Source organism: Podarcis bocagei (genome assembly GCF_964188305.1).
Source record: "Podarcis bocagei genome assembly, chromosome: 10".
Lineage (NCBI taxonomy): Eukaryota > Metazoa > Chordata > Lepidosauria > Squamata > Lacertidae > Podarcis > Podarcis bocagei.
The window spans coordinates 13,560,440-13,579,594 of NC_138135.1; the positions used below are offsets into that span (position 1 = coordinate 13,560,440).

General features: G+C 46.6%; 1 protein-coding gene across 30 annotated transcripts in view; it reads left to right on the forward strand.

Annotated features, from left to right (window-relative positions):
- The window catches only part of CELF2 (CUGBP Elav-like family member 2), a 552,082-nt gene that overhangs the window by 262,933 nt on the left and 269,994 nt on the right, over positions 1-19,155 (forward strand). The window contains exon 1 of one of the 30 annotated variants that reach the window (XM_081210102.1): positions 9,838-9,991. The exons of the other annotated variants lie outside the window; for them this stretch is intronic. Within the exon in view, the coding sequence (XP_081066228.1) occupies positions 9,984-9,991 (8 nt within the window). The 5' untranslated portion in view covers positions 9,838-9,983. Of the gene's footprint in view, positions 1-9,837; positions 9,992-19,155 lie in introns of those variants that run through there. 30 annotated transcript variants of the gene reach the window in all.

The following is a 19,155-nucleotide window of genomic DNA, read 5'->3' on the forward strand; positions in this document are numbered from 1 at the left end:
GCCACCCGCACCCCCCCCCCTTTTCCTGTGCGGTGTGGATTTTTAAAGCCTTGAAAAACAGGCTCAGAGCTGACTTAAAGAGGGAAGCTCCTGCCACAGCAGCGACAGGCATGTTGCCGCACACTTCAAGATAACGGCTGTCTTGGAGATGAAAATGCAAAAAGAGACGCAGGTCTATATAGGAAAGCTTGCCCCTGGGCAAGATGTTTTCTCTTTGGTGGTTTTAATTCCTCGAATCCTGCCAAGTGATTTGAGGTGGGTGGGATGGAATCGACGGGCAGGTGGGGAGAGGAAGAAAGGCATGGAGCTCCTTTGTACTTTGCTGGTTAAAAATGGGGTTTTATGCAGGTTCCATTCCCTTGCAACTGGCCAAGGGTCATGCAGATCTCCCTCCCCTCCACCACCACGTATGATTTCATATGTTCACTTCCCCTCCACGGAGCAACGGGAAGTGTTAGAGTGAAAGTCAGGAGGCTTGCGGGAGAGGGAGGGTGAGCTTATGCAACGGTTTGCAATGGAGAAATCTTGCACGCACACAAATGCTGTGTGGTCTGCACAAGCTCAGAGCCTAACAGACTAGGGTATTAGTTTTCCGAATAAGTCTGCAAAAGAAGGTCACTTGCTTGCCTGAACGCAGTGCTCTCTAACTACTTCTGAGAAGGCAGGGGGCCTTCTTGGTAGTGGCACCCGCCCTGTTGAATGCCCTCCCATCAGATGTCAAGGAAATCTGACTTTTAGAGGGCATCTGACTTTTAGAAGGCATCTGAAGGGAGCCCTGTTTAGGGAAGTTTTTAATGTTTGATGTTTTATTCTGCTTTTGATTCTGTTGGGAGCCTCCCAGAGTTGCTGGGGAAACTCAGTCAGATGGGCAGGGTATAAATAATAAATTGTTGTTGTTGTTCCTCACTGTCCCAGCTGGAAGCTCCGTCACATGAAATGAGAGGTGTGACCTCAACAAGCTAAAGATGACTTTTTTCTTTGCATGATCATTAGGTGCCGGTAGAACTTAGAGCTACTGAAAGATTCCTTATTGGTTGAACTTTGCATGATTTTAGGACAAAGGGAGGGCCACATCTTCTTCTTGTTGTTTAGTCATTTAGTCGTGTCCGACTCTTCGTGACCCCATGGACCAGAGCACGCCAGGCACTCCTGTCTTCCACTGCCTCCCGCAGTTTGGTCATACTCATGCTGGTAGCTTCGAGAACAGTATCCAGCCATCTCGTCCTCTGTTGTCCCCTTCTCCCTGTGCCCTCCATCTTTCCCAACATCAGGGTCTTTTCCAGGCAGTCTTATCTTCTCATGAGGTGGCCACATCTACTCTTTGCCTATTTGGCCAATGCTTCTGTTCTCCAGCAGTGCCAGTGACCACAACAACCTCCATCTCAGTAGCATCTGACATAGGTATCACATCTACCTTCACAGCTGCTTTACGCAATGTCATATCATGACACAGCATAGCACAGAGAGGAATTGTGGGGGGAAACATGAAGAAGGATTTGGTAACTGCTTTGCATGCAAACGTCCTGGGTTCAATCCCCAGCATCTCCAGGTGGGACTGGGTGAGACCCCTGTCTGAAACCCGAGAAAGCTGCTGTCAGTCAGTGTAGACAATACTGAAGTAGGTGGACCAATAGTCTGACTTGTTGTAAGGTAGCTTCCAGCTGGTAGCTACTGCCACTTCACCTCTACTCCAGGGGTCTTCTGGTCTCTTCCCTCTCCCTGCACAAACATCCAGTCTTTCTTTTGATCCTCCCACTGCAGAGTTTATGGTCTTGGACCACCACCTCTTCTTGTAAGGTTGCCTAAAGAGTCAACTCTCTGTTGGCCCAGGCTTCCTTCTTATCTGATGCAAGGAGCCTCTGTTTCCTACAGCCAGAGACATTTTAGCTTCCTCTGCCAGTTTCTTCTTTGAATGTCTATTATCCTAACTAATTTAAGGTTAGCTTAGAGCTTCATATACACTCTGCCAGCCAGTAGAAAAGGACCAGCAAAGGGAGTGTGTGTGTGTGTGTGTGTGTGTATCCATTAGCAGATGAAATCTGACTGCCTCAAGAAACTGAAAATCTTAGCTTGTAAAGTAAACCTGCCAGTTGTTATGGGGCTTCCTCCTTGTGGATTGCAGGTAATTTAATTCACAATGCATTTGCTTCCCTCTGGAGTAGATCTTGACAACAGCACAATCACGTGTGCACACACACACACACACACATGCACACTCGCTCCAGTCAAACAGCTCCAATTTAATCCTAGGTGTATACCTATCATGTGGCTCAAGTGTGTTTTTCTAAACTATACATGTAGATACAGGCACTTCGTTTTCCAAACACTGGAAAAACTGCACATATGCAGCGTGGGAGGGGGGATGCATGGGGACCACTCTGTAACAAAACCAGCACCATTTTCCCTCTGCTGTTCATACACTGGGAATATAAGTAGAGCCATTCTGGGTCAGGCCAAAGGCCCATATAGTCGAGCCTCTTTTTCTCGCTGTGGCCAACCAGATGGTATCAGGGGCAGGAGCCAGGGGCAGGTCAGCAGTGACTCGCACACAGTGTCAGTGTACTGAGCTCTTTATTCAAAGAAACAAGCAGCTAGGATGCCAGGCCTATGGAGCGCAGGAACTCCTGCCCCAACAAGGCAGTTGCGAGGGCTGAAGGTCCCTGCCTTCCCACAGTTCTCTTAAATCTCCTCCTTCCCCTGGTTCATTCCCAAGCAAGCTGAGGCTCCTTTGTCCTGCCTGTATTTGCTTGGCCCTCTTTGGGTTCTGGGAGACCAGAAGAGAGAGGAGATGGTCGCTGCAGGAGGGAGAGATAGCCTGGCTGCCTGAACAGCCTGACTCATTGCTGTCTCTTGGTTCTCTTCCTCTCCAGCCTCCTCTTCTGCCTCTGCTTCTGGGCTGCTCTCTGCCACAGAATCTTCCTGCTCACTAAACCCTGTTGCCTCTTCAGCTTCTTATACCTTCTCCATCCAGTCCTCTCCCTCTTCTCCCTCTGACCACATATCGTCATCCTACCACCAATCTCCTGGCTCTGAGCCTTAGATAGATAATTTATTACGGTCAAAGACCAGCTCACATAACACAACACAATAAAAACAGCGTTCATAAAGATAAAATATACAGCCGGAGCAGATTGCAGCAATAGCTCATGAGTTAAAATTGAGATATATACATACACATGTACAACTGAGATTTGGGCTACCATAACAAAAATTGACCCTGAGGCGCTCCAAAGGGCAAATTCAGCATTTTCCTAGTAAGCTGTTTTCTTCTAGAGGATGATCTGTGCCTACAAATCTGGGCGCAGAATCTGGCTACCAGCCAAGTCATCTTATGGGCTCTGAGCCTTCTTTCTCTAGGGGTCCCTTGGCGGGTTCCCCAGCTGGTGCCTCCCACCCCACTCCTCTGCATCCAGCCAGACAATAACAGATGGCTACAAGAAGCTTAGGGACGTGGGTGGCGCTGTGGGTTAAACCACAGAGCCTAGGACTTGCCGATCAGAAGGTCGGCGGTTCAAATTCCCATGACGGGGTGAGCTCCCGTTGCTCCGTCCCTGCTCCTGCCAACCTAGCAGTTTGAAAGCACGCCAGTGCAAGTAGATAAATAGGTACCGCTCCGGAGGGAAGGTAAACGGCATTTCCATGCGCTGCTCTGGTTTGCCAGAAGCGTCTTAGTCATGCTGGCCACATGACCCGGAAGCTGTACACCGGCTCCCTCGGCCAATAAAGCGAGATGAGCGCTGCAACCCCAGAGTCGGTCATGACTGGACCTAATGGTCAGGGGTCCCCTTACCCTTACCTTACAAGAAGCTTGCAAGCAGGACTTGAGTACTCCAAGAGTGGAGAAGAGAGTGTAGGCATCCAGAAATCAGAGGTAGGCTGCCTCTGATACTGGAGGGTCTATTTGGAAAGCCATGGGTGAAAATCCTTTCGATAGGCCTGTCTTGCATGAGCTTGCTTCATCCGAACCATTCTGTACTGTAACTCCCATTTCTGCTGGCACTGAATGCAAAAGCAGTTGTCTCTTTCGCATCTGCCTTGTGATTGTGACATTAAATCAACAAATGGCTAGTTAAGCGTTTTGCAAACTGTATGTGGAACACTCCCTAAAGGCTCAACTCCGTAACATCATATAAATACAAGTGTGACTCAGGCAACTGGAGAATGAGACAGAAGCTCAGCCTTTCACTCTGCTGCTGTTCCAGGCCCAGACTTTGAAGTAATTTCATGGAATGAGCTCACATGGTCTATCCAGTTTCTAAATATACTGGGCAGATGTATGTGTGTGTTTGTGTGTGGACAGATAGATAATGTTTCCCCTCTTCTGTTGGGTACAAATAAGAAGATTACAGAAACTGTAGCTATACTCCTGTTGAAAGCAATGAGCTAAAATCTTATCCAAATAAGCATGACCACATTTCCCTACCTGTCAATAGTTATTCGATCTTGTATCTCACCTTTGCTTGTTCACAGCCCTATAAATCTTAGGTGGTGATCAGTTCATTGGTTCAATAAATTGACACATTACAGGCAGGCAGGCAGGCAGGCAGGCATTTGTGTGCTTAGAGTTTGACTTAGGCACTGGAGAACATCTCTCGCAAACATGGATGCCAGTTTTATGCGTGTCTGTGTTCCATCCCAGCAAGGAAGTGGCTTGGAGGATGTATTTTGGCCAGATAAAAGCACTAGGGGAGTGAAGATGGGCCAAGGAGGGGTGTTGCCAGGGAAACGGGCCAAGGGACAGAAAGAGAATTGGGGGGAACATTCATTTCCTGGGCCTGTGGTTCCCCTAACCATCAAGCGCAGCTTGGGTGCTATATAGATTATTGAATTTGCAGGAGTTGTAAATTGAGTTGTTCTCTTTTTTGCACAACTGTTGTATGCTACACTTCAGTGTTTATATTTTATGCATTCGTGCATTGTATATGTACTGTGCTTGTGTTTTCCTGACCCAGGCTGTGTTGTCATTCTGACAGCATTGCCTAAAACTCTTATTGAAAACAGAAGATAGCATCAATCAAGCTTACTAAACCTGATTACTGGAGAGTCAGCTCCGTTGAGGCATAGAGAATTTGCTTCCAGGATCAATCCCTTGCATCTCCAGCTTAGGGGCTTGGAACATTCCCTCCCTGAAACATTGGACAGTTTCTACCAATCGATGTCAAGAACGCCAAGCTAGATGGCGTATTGGCCTGAGTTCATTTAAGGCACTGCCCTGTGTTTCTAGATTCACTTGCATGCGTGGCCAATGCATGCTGCGTTTGTACCCCGCTCAATGCCAGTAATTTCAGGACATGTAGCAACTCTGAGATTGACCCAATAAATCCAGCTCCCCCCTCTACTTTCCCTGCAGTACAGCCTGCCCCCCTCCCCCAGTTCTTTCCCCAGCCCCCTCCTTTTAGGAACACTGCTTCTTTCTCCCCATTTTATCAAGAATGTTGATATCTAGGGCATGAATGCCAATGCCGAAACGTACATTCAATTAGGAGCCAGCTCCTGACTGACCTACATAACAGTTCATTCATGAGATAACATGACCTACAGCCATAGAGATGAGAAAGGGGGGGGGGGAGAGTCAGTTGATTGAGCCGGGCTTGGCTGTACATGCCGCAAACTCTCTGGTGACTGGGGGAATTGTCTAAAATTAGAGCATGTTACACATTACCAAGAGGGGCTTTCGGCACACCATTTTCCGTTCTCTCTCTCTCTGCAGCAATATTTCTTTTATGAGATGGGCATAATAATTTGTCACTTTGGCTCTCCCTGTAATCCTCGAAGGCTTAACTTTCATTAGCACGGTGCACTTAGGTAGACGGCGAGATGAGCAATTAGGTCCTTGATGGTTATGGTTTTCTGCTGTCAGCTGTGGCGAAAGGGACTAGATCGAGTCAAAGGTGAGGTGGTGGAATAAAAGACGTAATGCTGCGCAAGCGGAAGCTCTGATGCCTTACATGGGCACAGATATATTATTATTGGGGGGGGAGGTATGCCAGCCTCGTCCAACTTATATATTACAGTGGACGCTCGGGTTGCGAATGTGATCCGTGCGGGACGCACGTTCGCAACCCGCAGCATTTACAATCCACAGTGGTGCGTTGCGCACAAGCCGGTTGCGATTCAGTGCTTCTGCGCATGCGCGACCGCCAAAACCTGGAAGCAACCCATTCCAGTACTTCTGGGTTTCGGCGGTCTGTAACCCGAAAAAATGCAATCTGAAGCGGCTGTGACCCGAGGTATGACTGTATATGTGCTGTACTATATTTCATCAGCATAAGTTTATAAGAATATTAACACACACACATTTTTATACAATGATATGCATGATTCATAGAATCATAGAACTGTAAAGTTGGAAGGGACCCTGAGGGTCATCAAGTCCAACCCCCTGCAATGCAGGAATCTCAGCTAAAGCATCCCTGACAGATGGCCTTCAACCTCTGCTTAAAGACCTACAAGGAAGGAGAGTCCACAAACTCCCGAGGGAGACCGTTCCACTGTCAAATTGCTTTTATTCCTGATGTTGTGTCAGAATCTCCTGTCTTGTAACTTGAAGCCATTGGTTCGAGTCCTACCCTCCAGAGCAGGAGAAAACGAGTTTGCTCCATCTTCCGTGTGACAACTCTTGGGATATTTGAAGATGGCTATCATATCTCATAGAATCATAGAATCATAGAGTTGGAAGAGACCACAAGGGCCATCGAGTCCAACCCCCTGCCAAGCAGGAAACACCATCAGAGCACTCCTGACATATGGTTGTCAAGCCTCTGCTTAAAGACCTCCAAAGAAGGAGACTCCACCACACTCCTTGGCAGCAAATTCCACTGTCGAACAGCTCTTACTGTCAGGAAGTTCTTCCTAATGTTTAGGTGGAATCTTCTTTCTTGTAGTTTGGATCCATTGCTCCGTGTCCGCTTCTCTGGAGCAGCAGAAAACAACCTTTCTCCCTCCTCTATGTGACATCCTTTTATATATTTGAACATGGCTATCATATCACCCCTTAACCTCCTCTTCTCCAGGCTAAAGATGCCCAGCTCCCTTAGCCGTTCCTCATAAGGCATCGTTTCCAGGCCTTTGACCATTTTGGTTGCCCTCCTCTGGACACGTTCCAGTTTGTCAGTGTCCTTCTTGAACTGTGGTGCCCAGAACTGGACACAGTACTCCAGGTGAGGTGAGGTCTGACCAGAGCAGAATACAGTGGCACTATTACTTCCCTTGATCTAGATGCTATACTCCTATTGATGCAGCCCTATTGATGCAGCTCCTCTCAGTCTCTTCTTTCCCAGGCTAACCAGTGTGGTGTAGTGGTTAAGAGCAGTGGACTCGTAATCTGGGGAACCGGGTTCGCGTCTCCGTTCCTCCACATGCAGCTGCTGGGTGACCTTGGGCCAGTCACACTTCTCTGAAGTCTCTCAGCCCCACTCACCTCACAGAGTGTTGTTGTGGGGGAGGAAGGGAAAGGAGAATGTTAGCTGCTTTGGGACTCCTTCGGGTAGTGATAAAGCGGGATATCAAATCCAAATTCTTCTTCTTCTAAGCGTAGCCAACTCCCTCAACTGTTCCTCATAAGGCATGGCTTCCAGACCCTTGATCATCTTGGTTGCCCTCCTCTGCACACCTTCCAGCTTGTCAGTATCCTTCTTAAATTGTGGTGCCCACCCAGAACTGGACACAATACCCCCAGGTGGGGTCTGAGCAAGGCAGGAGTGCTTCCTGGCTCAGGTAGCATTGTTGCTGTTGCTGCTGCTGTGCCCACCTATCACCAGCAAAATTAAGTGGATGGTGCTGCCACCAACCTGCATGGTGTCAGCGCTACTTAGGCCTTCATTATATCCATGCCATCTGCCCTGGAATAAAGCCCAGATCCAAGGGATGCAACTGCATGTTATATCAGCAAATGTGCATAGCTACTGCTGGGTTTGCGGAGTAAATGCAGAGGGGACACTTGTTTAGAAGAATCTGTAGGCAGGAAGTGTACAGCTTTCTACTATTTACATTCCTGAAGAAGGAAAGGGAAAATAAATGAATAGCAACAAAATATGAGACGAGGAGCTTTTGGTCTTTTTCAGTGTGTTCAGTCATTAGGGATGGAGAGATCTGTCAATTTTAGTTTTTTGAAAGTGCTAACAAATTTTCATAAGAACTTTTTTAAAAAAAAGAAGGAAGGAAGGAAGGAAAAGAAAGAAATTGGTGGCTAAACATGGAAAACTGAACTTAAGAATGGAAAGAAAATAATAAACTTCCCCCCCCCCAAAGTCTTATTTAGTTCCCCACATTTCTCCATCAGTTTCCCCCATTTTTTCAAGTCTTGATGAAAATTCATGATCATTTCTCCTAAGCTATGTTTTTTTGTATGCAATTTTCTCTACCATAATGCATTTTTAAATATTACATTCTCTAATATATACATTTTAGGCACAGTTTCCAATATTTAGCACATTTTAGTAAACATTATTTTGTTGGAGAACTGCATCACAACATTCAGAGAAGTGCAAATTTTGAAGGATGGTTGTGTTTTGGCTTGCTTATTTATTTTTCTGGAAACTGTGAACCAAGCTGAATTTCACTTCCACTCCTAGCTTAACCCTTTTCAAACCTATCAGTTCTCCCTGGTAAAAAAAAATCATAAGGCCAATCTGTTCCCTCCCCAACCCTGCTTCCATGTCAGATCAGACTTGTTTTCAGTCTTGGGTTCTTAACTACTGGAGGGTAGGGGTTTAAAAAATGGTTTAAAATGACCAAAGGGGATTCTCAGATGAGAATCAAGAGGCAGGGAAAGGGTTAAGCACACACAAACTCACTCTTCCTGATTCTCACTTACGAAAACCATACTTCTGCACATTATCCACCACACATTTGGTTTACAGAAATTTCAAATTGAGACACAGTCAAATTTCTCCCTAATATACACACAGTAGGGCAAAGTGTATATTCCCCATATAATGCAATTTTTGTGTGCTTGTTTCACTAATGCATGCATTGGGATATATGTTTTCGTAAAGAAAAGTACACAGTATTTGGCTGGACAGCTGCATTGCAAAATTCAGAGAAGGGTGGATTTTGAAGGATCACTGCATAACCCTTTGTGTTTTGCTCCAGAAAGTGCAAATTTTGTATGCTCACCTTTAAACGTGAACCAAATCTAACATGTCTCTCAACCGTGAAAACCTGTGAAGTAGGTTAGGCTTGAGAGTGTGGACTTCATGGCTGAGTAGGGACTTGAACATGGGTAAAGAATTTCCCGGACATATCTGGAATTTGTCCGTCGAAAATAGCATCTGGGCAGAATTTCTGAAAATCAGTAAAAATGTCCTGGAAAACTCAGGCATAGGGAACCCAAAGTTGAAAGTGTTGTTGTTTTTTGGCAAATTTCCTAAAAAGATAGCTCAGAAACTTCTTACTCAACAACTTTTGTGTCTGGATTTTCACTTTTTGAAATATGGCAACCTTAAGCATGGGTTTCTCTGATATTGTTAGCTGGAAAACACGCAGAGAGACACACAAACTACTCCACTGTTCATCCACTCACAACTTAACTTGGTGGTCTGTGAACAGAAGAAATCTTGCATTGACCATCGACTTTCGTGTCCATAAGAAATGGTGTTCATCTGATTGTGGTTGATATAAACTCAACCCAACACTTCTGGAGCAGCAAATGGATATATATTTTTAACTGAAATGTTGCTGCGCGTCTCTCTAATAAACTTTGAGATAGTTCCCCTCTGCTCTTAAAAGTGTTTCTAGAGTGCTGAAACACCAAGGCCTTTGCTTGGTGCAGAAATGTGTGTGTGTGTGTGAGAGAGAGAGAGAGGGAGAGGGAGAGAGAGAGAGAGAGAGAGAGAGAGGTGGGGGAAGTTTTGCTGGCGAACGGATGTCTTCGCATATTGCCAAACCACAAAGGAAGCTGCAGAGCGAAGGCTCGAGGTCTCTGGTGCAAAAACTGCTCGACCAGTTGAGAAGCAGGAACTGGTGAAGATCTGCATGGAGCCATGTTGAGGTATTCTTTTTAAAATGGTTTTTTTCTTCCTCTACCTTGTCCTGAAAGAAGGTTAAACCGTAGGACCTGAAGGATGTTGAGATGCTTGGATGACCTTTCTGGGGGGAATCGAGGGCAGGTGGCGCTTTGCAGAAATAAAATTAAAAAATGTTCCTTTTGAAAACTTGGCTATTGTTAGGGAATGAGGACAGCGAAGGAACAGGGCTGCGTACGAGGGAGACCAAGGGGTTCGCTTGAACAGGAAAGGCCTTGTGCCCTTACACAATCCGCAGGGAGAGTTTGAAATAGCCACAAAGAAGAGGGTTTTTATCTACACAAAGCCCAGGTGAAGAGCTTGCTTGGACATCTTTTGCTTTCTTTTTCAAAAAAAAAACCCCACAGTGCCTCTCTTTGTGGTTTGTTAGAGGCTTGTACTTTTCTCTCTGTGTGTCTTTTAACATGTCCTCTTTGGGTGAGGAAAGTTTTCCAAGTATTCAGAACACTTGTTTCAGGAAAAATAAGATTCAGAGCAGGAGGGGACCTGCAGTCTTCCAGATGTTTCTGGACTATCATTCACATCCTCTCTGATCTTCAGCCCTGCTGGCCAGGGCTTTGGGGAGCTGTGTCCTATCACTGCTGGACAGACAGTGACCCCCCCCCCCTGCTTGGACCCTGCTAACAGGAGGGAGAAGAAACCACAGGTGGGATTATGTATATCGTAGTGTTGCATCCCCAAATAGCATTTTTTGACTGAAAATTTCAGGATTTTGCTTGGGATTTGGATGATTGCCATGTTTTCAGTCAGGAAGGGATCCTTCTCACCGGTCCAAATTGATCTGTGGCCATTTTGTTTTTTCTCTCCACTTCCTTCCTGATTCCTTCCCTGTAAGCTCCTTAGGGCAGGGACCTGTCTAGTTGTTTGTGTGGAAAATACACGCTGACAATGTGCTCTAAATAATAACTGTTGTTAAAGAACTCTTTGCCTTCAGTGGGTAGATTGGGATCTCTGGGAGATTTGCAGTGGATAGTCAAGGATTTCTGACTCTCGGTTCTTGAACAATTGAAGCAGCACAATTCACACAACCTTCTGCCTCCGCCGCCCTAAATTATGCTTCTGAACTGAAGAAAGCTGTGTGTGTGTTGGTGTGTTGAGTAACCAGGAGTAGATTTTTGTGAGGAAGGTCTGTAAGCACCGTTCAGTTCTGGTACTCAAATTTCCTGGTCTCAGAACTGTTTAATTCTAAATGTATGAATTTTGCACCTGGCTGCAAAAGTTGGTGGATCTAGCAAAAACTAAAGCATATCCTGCAAGCCTGAAATCTGTCCACCACTGCCTCACAGTATTTGCAGCGGCTACATTACTTTAAAATAGGTGCCCTTGAGATTGGCTTTTTGTCAGCTCTGCATCCAATCTCCTTGGTGTCTGCTGGAGTCAAGGATCCAAACTCAGAACTTCAGGATGAAGGTCCACTCTGTCCACGCAAGCTTGGGTCATATTCACATCACACATTTGAAGCACTGTGATGCCCAACTTTAAACAGTATTGGCTTCCCCCAAAGAATTCTGGGAGCTGTAGTTTATTAAAGGTACTTAGGGTTGCTAGGTGACTCCCTGTTCCCTCCCCTGAGCTACAATTCCCAGAGTTCCCTGTTAAGTGGCATTGATTGTGAAACTACTCTGGGAATTGTAGCTCAATGAGGGGAAGGGGGTCTTAGCACATTTAAACTACAGCTCCCAGAATTCCTTGGGGGAAGCCACGACTGTTTAAAGTGGCAGCATAGTGCTCTAAGTGCTCAGATGAACTCACAGTTCTTGTGCAGCTTTGTGCAGCTTCTTCTGGCTCTTTAGTAGTAGTAAAAATAATAATAATAATTTATTATTTATACCCCACCCATCTGGCTGGGTTTCCCCAACCACTCTGGGCAGCTCCCAACAGAATATTAAAAGCACAATCAGACATTAAAAATATTACACATCAGACATTAAAAGCTTCCTTAAACAGGGCTGCCTTCAGATGTCTTCTAAAAGTCTGATAGATGTTTATTTCCTTGACATCTGATGGGAGGGTGTTCCACAGGCTGGGTGCCACTACTGAGAAGGCCCTTTAGGGAGGACGGCCTCACCCTCACCTCTTTGACAGTAACTCAGAAACATACCTATACTTCTAGCTTATGAAACTCAAGGTGGGTGGGTTAGAAATACCCAATGCCACAACTTTGTTAAGTCTCCAGAGCTGGACGCAAGTCACTTTTGCAAGATAGTAGAAATGAGAAGATCACAAATGCATGAGGTTGGCACAATTTCTCCACCACCCAACCATGTGTTAACTCTGTAAGAGCTAATCTAGCTACTGTAACTTAATTACAGCTGTAACTGACTTACTTGTGGGCGCAGCTTCTCAGAACAAGCTGACGGATTTTGCTGAGAGTTGCTTTATCAGCCTTTAAAAAAAAGCGATGGGGATTTCTGGTTTGTTTGTTTCTCTATGAGCTTTCTAGCACTCCCAAGCTGTGCGTTCTGAAATGCACACAGTTTCGTTCATAATCTGGGTGCATCACACCCCTTAGAACCAGTTGGAAGGGACCACAAGGGTCATCTAGTCCAACCGCCTGCAGTGCAGGGATGTTTTGCCCAACACGGGACTCGAACACACAACCCTGTGATTGAGAGTTTGGCGCTCTTGCCTACTGAGCCACACACTGTTTGGGAAGAAGATGGGAAGGTTGAAACCCTGAAGGTGCCCAAATTTGAAACCAAAGGGTTTCCAGTCACTGAGAAGAGTTTGTGCCTTTAAGAGGGGAGAGGTTGTTTCCCTTGATAGAAGCACCCATGCAGTTTGGGTGGGGAGAGGAAGGTCATTAAACTGCCTCTTTTGTTAGAACTAGATAACATCTCGTTATGAGTCGTCATGTTTAGCAAAACGGAGGAACGCTTGTGAAACACCCATCTCAAAACTGCGGCACACTTTTCCTGGAATAGCTGCAGGGTTATTGGTTCCAATATGATGATGATGATGATGATGATGATGATGATGATGATAATAATAATAATAATAATAATAATAATAATAATAATAATAATAATAATGTATTATTTATACCCCGCCATCTGGCTGGGCTTCCCCAGCCACTCTGGGCGACTTCCCAAAAAATATTAAAATACTGTAATACATCAAACATTAAAGGCTTCCCTAAACAGGGCTGCCTTCAGATGTCTTCTAAAAGTCTGGTAGTTGTTTTTCTCTTTGACATCTGACGGGAGGGTATTCCACAGGGAGGGCGCCACTACCGAGAAGGCCCTCTGCCTGGTTCCCTGTAACTTGGCTTCTTGCAGTGAGGGAACCGCCAGAAGGCCCTCAGCGCTGGACCTCAGTGTCCAGGTAGAACAATGGGGGTGGAGACGCTCCTTCAGATATACTGAACCGAGGTCATTTAGGGCTTTAATATGAGGCAGAGCAGGCTTGCAAAATCTCTTCTTTCCTTTCCTTTTTTTGTTGTACATCCCCGGTTCACTGTCATTTGGGGCTAGAAAGGTATCTGCAACCTTGTTGGGTTTTCTTTTGCAAAGATTGCATTAATCCTAATCACTAAATAGAGCCTCCATGTTCAGGAGCAGGTTCATCAGGGTGGTCATGTGTCCCGCTTCCACACAAAGAACTGCCCTTTATTTGAAGGAGCCCCGTGTGAAGGTCAGTGCTGTCCGAAACAAGTTTAAAAATAAGAACCATCAGAAAGGAGAGCAGAGATGGCCTTGAAGTTACACATCAGCAGTGAGCAGAGCAGAGACCTTGTCACAGCCTTCCCTGCAACAGAGAGCTGTGTTGCGTTTATAGTAATTTTTAAAAAAACTTTTTACAGTTGTACAGTAATACCTTAGCAAATGTCCGCCTCGTCTAGTTTCTATTCTGGCGAACGTCCGTGGCAAACCCAGAAGTACCAGAATGGGTTACTTCCGGGTTTGCGGCTTGCGCATGTGCAGAAGCGCTAAATCATGCTTCGTGCATGCGCAGAAATGGCGCTTTGCCCTGCGTCCTTTTTGCCTAGTGACCGTGGCTCCAGAATGGATCCCGGTCGCAAAACAAGGTGCCACTGTACATATAAATTAGCACGTGCAAATTTTAAGCGAATATTTACTCTTTTGTGTGTGTTGGTGTGTTTCCTCTTTTGGGGGCAATGACTAAGTGGAATATGAATATGCTGAGGGCAGGGGCGAGCAAGGATAGAAGTGGGCTATTGTTCTTATGCCCTGCTTGGGGGCTTCCCAGAGCTGGCCTAGACAAACTTTCACTCTGATCCAGCAGATCCTTTCTAATCCTGATGATGCACGAAAGAGCATAAGTCCTGGGCCTATCCTGTCCTGAGAATTGCACTCTCTACATCCTCAGGTTCAGCTGTTTGATTTGGGGACACTTGGCACAGTTTCTTGAGCTAGCCAATCAAGATGTTTCATCCTGTCTTCCAATCACGTGGCCTGATGTTGCATCCATGCACACACTCGTCCATTTGTGCTTCTTCGTCTGAAAAGGGCTCTGTGGTTTGAGCTTGCACAATCTCACTCATGTTGCGGCCAAAGCTTGGGTGAAACTCTGACAAATCCAAGTGGAAACATCTGCTGCAAACGGCATTTTTCTCCTCCATACTAGGATGGAGGGAAGTCAGCACTTTCACCCTGAAATGATTTCCCCCCTTACAATGGAGCTTTGTTTTTCTCCCACTCCCAAATACTTCTCTGCATCCTCTTGAGACAACCCAGCCCAAATGTCAGCCTTTCCCGGCCATCCGCAAGTAACATCTGCCTCACGTCTGGCCACCTGCTCTCTTTTGGGTCCCTCCAGGGTTTGTGTTGCAGCAGTTCCAGCATCCGCTGGATTTTTTGCTGCTGCTTCTCCTCCTCCTCCTCCTCCTCCTCCTCCTCCTCCTCCTCCTCCTCCTCCTCCTCCTCTTCCTCCTCCTTCTTCTTCTTCTTCTTCTTCCCCTTCCCAAAAACGAATGTGTGCTTATACTTCCATTCTTCTCTGTGGCTTCTTCAGGCATAGTGGAGGCTCTGGCTAAGAGCCGCGATGGAACCTCCATGTTCAAAGACAGCATATCTGTGACTGTCGGTTGCTGGACACAACAGCATCTGGAAATCATGGACCTCAACTATTGGCTTCCTTGAAGAGTCAAAATGGGAACGCGTGGAAATACTAGTCACAGATGGTGGGACCTGCAGCCTTCCAGATGTTTCTGATTTCCTACTCTTGTCTGCCCCAGCCAGCATGACCAATGGTCAGGGGTGATGGGAGCTGGAAATCAGCAACATCTGGAAGATCTCAGGTTCCCCACCCATGGAGCTATAAGACAGCCTGGGATGGGAAAAACAAAGGAAGTGAAGAATATGGAGGTGGGGTAAGCTGGGGCAGAATAGACACAGCATCTAGAGCAGCGGTTTTCAACTTGTGGGTCCCCAGATGTTGTTGGACTACAACTCCCATCATCCCTGACCACTGGTCATTCTGGCTAGGAATTATGGGAGTTGTAGTCCAACAACATCTGGGGACCCACAGGTTGAAAACTGCTGATCTAGAGGGTTGTATTGATGGGTAACCTGAGGCCCTCCAATGACATCTGGGGGGCCACTGGTTTTGCAGCACAGCACTGGATGGCTCTTTGGTTTGATGGAGCAGGGCCCTTGTGTTCTTATGGGTGGTTTCTCTCCGTCCTTTCTTTTTGAATGGGGACCACGTATTTGAACCTTCAGAGCTTCACAAGCACAGCGTTTCCCCCAAATGTGCTTGGCAGATGGGAAGGACGTCGTTGCTGCAGGCTAAGTGTCTACTTAGTGTGTTATTCCTTTTCTGGTGGGTGGCCAGGCTAGAAGCAGAGTGTTGGAAGTGCAGCAGCAGGGATCATTCAGTTAGCAACCCAAGGGTTAATTCTGTTTAGTCAACCAACCAAGAGAGAGTGTGTGGATGTGCCTCCTAGCACCCGCCCAGAACGGTATTATCCTTGGTGAGGTAACATGTGCTCTGATTGCCTGCGTAGTTCTGAGAGAGTTCCCCCCTGCCCTGGTATGTCTCATTTTTGGATACCTTCCTGCCACGAGCAAGGCCTGAAAATAAGACAAACCCCCTTTGTTTGTTTCTCCTTGCATTAAAGGTAAAGGGACCCCTGACCATTAGGTCCAGTTGTGGCCGACTCTGGGGTTGCGGCGCTCATCTCGCTTTACTGGCCGAGGGAAGCAGCGTACAGCTTCCGGGTCATGTGGCCAGCATGACTAAGCCGCTTCTCGCGAACCAGAGCAGCGCACAGAAATTTACCTTCCCGCCGGAGTGGTACCTATTTATCTACTTGCACTTTGAGGTGCTTTCGAATTGCTAGGTTGGCAGGAGCAGGGACCGAGCAACGGGAGCTCACCCTGTCACGGGGATTTGAACCGCCGACCTTCTGATCAACAAGTCCTAGGCTCTGTGGTTTAACCCACAGCGCCACCCGCGTCTCCTTGCATTATGTGCTGCTTTTATTCAGTTTTCCTCAGTGATGTGTTTATTTTTCTCCATCTGCATTATTCACCTGACTCTGTAAACACAGAGACATCAGCCATCCCCTTTTGTTTGTCCTCCGGCAGTCCGAGGTATACTGCCTCTGAGCAGGGATGTTCCATTTAGCTAGCATGACTGATAGCTGTTGATAACTCTGCCCTCTTCCCCAAAGCGAGATGCTTGATTCGCGGCAACCAAGCGCAGGGCCCAAGCCCCCCACGATTCTCTCGTTGGCCAATTGGTGGAGAGACCGGCGTCGACTCCTGACGCTTCCAGCTCAGCCCCGGGAGCCGAAGCCATAACGGAATTTCTTATTTCTCCCCTCGCGACTCCCAGGAGAGTTCCGCCTTGTTGGAAAATGCTATAAGGAAAGCCTGATTATGATAAGTGCGGCGCGTGTTCTTTAAAATTGCTTTCTTTGCCGTGCGCCATAGAAAAGTAATAGAGCAAAATAATGGCGGCATTAGTAATAGTTTTCCCTCTTTCACAAGGAGGAGTGAAGAGGGGTGCAAGCGAAGCTACGTTACGGCAATAACGGCTCTAGAAGACACATAAATGTTTCTAGTTAACCTTTGTGAAAATACTTTCCCTCCTGTTTTAATACACTCTGAGGAGGGGGCAGGAGAGGAGAATGTGACGGTTGTGAGTAATTGCAAGCAATCTGAGCTGCATACATAATTCCCTTTTGCTGGTGTTGTCTGTGGCGACTGTTTGGAAAAGAGGGAGCCCTTATTCAGCTTGCCTTCTGGAGAATATGCATCCCAGTGGTGGGCGAGGCCAGGAGCCAAAATGGGGAGCAGCAGCAATGGCTCTCATCTTTGTACAGTGGTACTTCGGGTTACAGATGCTTCAGGTTACAGACCTGAAGGTCTGGAGGTCCATTCATTCTGGAGGTCCATTCTTAACCTGAAACTGTTCTTAACCTGAGACACAACTGTAGCTAATGGGGCCTCCTGCTGCTGCCGCGCGATTTCTGTTCTCATCCTGAAGCAAAGTTCTTAACCTGAGATACTATTTCTGGGTTAGCGGAGTCTGTAATCTGAAGAGTATGTAACCTGAAGCGTATTTAACCTGAGGTACCACTGTACAGTGGTACCTCAGGTTACAGACACTTCAGGTTACAGACTCTGCTAATCCGGAGATTGTGCTTCAGGTTAAGAACTTTGCTTCAGGATAAGAACAGAAATCGTGCTCTGGCAGCGCGGCGGCAACAGGAGGCCCCATTAGCTAAAGTGGTACCTCAGGTTAAAAACAGTTTCAGGTTAAGAACGGACCTCCAGAACGAATTAAGTTCTTAACCCGAGGTACCACTGTATAAGATTATCAAGGACTGGACACTGAGTCCTTGGATGCGTGGATACTGATGTGTGGACACCAATAGAAAGCAGATTGGAGGCAGACTTGGAAGAAGGAATCAGTGATACTGGGGGAACCTGTACGTATCCCAGAATCCTTTGCAACACAGAGCAGGTCTGGAGTGCATTGGCTTTTTCCTCAGCATGTAAAGTGCTTCCTGGGGGTAGAAAGTCTGGGGGAAAGACTGGTCTAAATGCACAGCTCCACATATTTGGGGGTGAGGCAATAGGTTTCCACTCAGCTAGATTCTTCGACAACTGGTAGGAGCTTTCACCCTGTCCTTTTTTTTCTCTTTTCTTTTTTGCACTCCTCAGCTCGCCACGTCTATTTTGGGTTGGGCGCCTCCTGTCATATGCTGTCTCGAGTTTGGGCTATCGGGTTGCAGCTCACAACTTAAGTTGCACCCATCCTCACACCTGCATGACCTCATTGATGACCTTTCATGCTTGCCAAGTCATGGACGCAGCCAGGCCTGTCGTGTTCACAGATCACAGATGGAGCTGCTTTGGTGTGTGTATATACACACACACACACACACACACACACACACACACACACACACATATATATATATATATATATATATATATATATATATATATATATGCAGGTTTTGGTGTCTTCGGGTATCTTCCCGTGTAAGAGTTGGGGTGTCTAGGCGACGTTTCGACGAGGTCTCACTCGTCATCTTCAGGCTGGTGCTTTCGGCTTCTTGTTACTAGAACAGAGCAGGATCTCAGTGTTTGAGTTCCTATAAATACTGTTGAGGGGGTGTGGTGTATAGCCTCCAACGTTCTGGGCAGAGAGGAAGTTCCCAGGTTATTGTGCCTTTTCTTCTTTTGTTCATTAATTACTTGAGGGATATCTTGAGTGATTTCTTGAGTGATATTCTAAATTGCTCTTTAACATGGAACATCACCACAAGAGAATAATCATGGAAGCCATCGAGATAGAGAAACACCCTCACAACATGAACAAGCGTGACGACACGTCCCGCCTGCCAGACATCTGGAAATTAGCCCTCCCCACAAAAAACGACACCAGAACCAGAGGCACACAGAACGCCATCTCCAATCAACCACACCAGACCCAAACCCAGACCCTCTCCACAGATAAATTACAGACACCATCCAGTAGCCAAACCATAGTGGCACCTCCGGATGCTGCACCCCCCTACAATCCCAACACAGATCTGGCTGGCACAGGGCACAAAACCACAGCTCGCCCCTATACACGAAGCCAAGCCAGAGCACAACTAAGTGCAGTACAGCCATCTTCTCAGAAAAACTCTTTACAAGCTCAAGAGGTC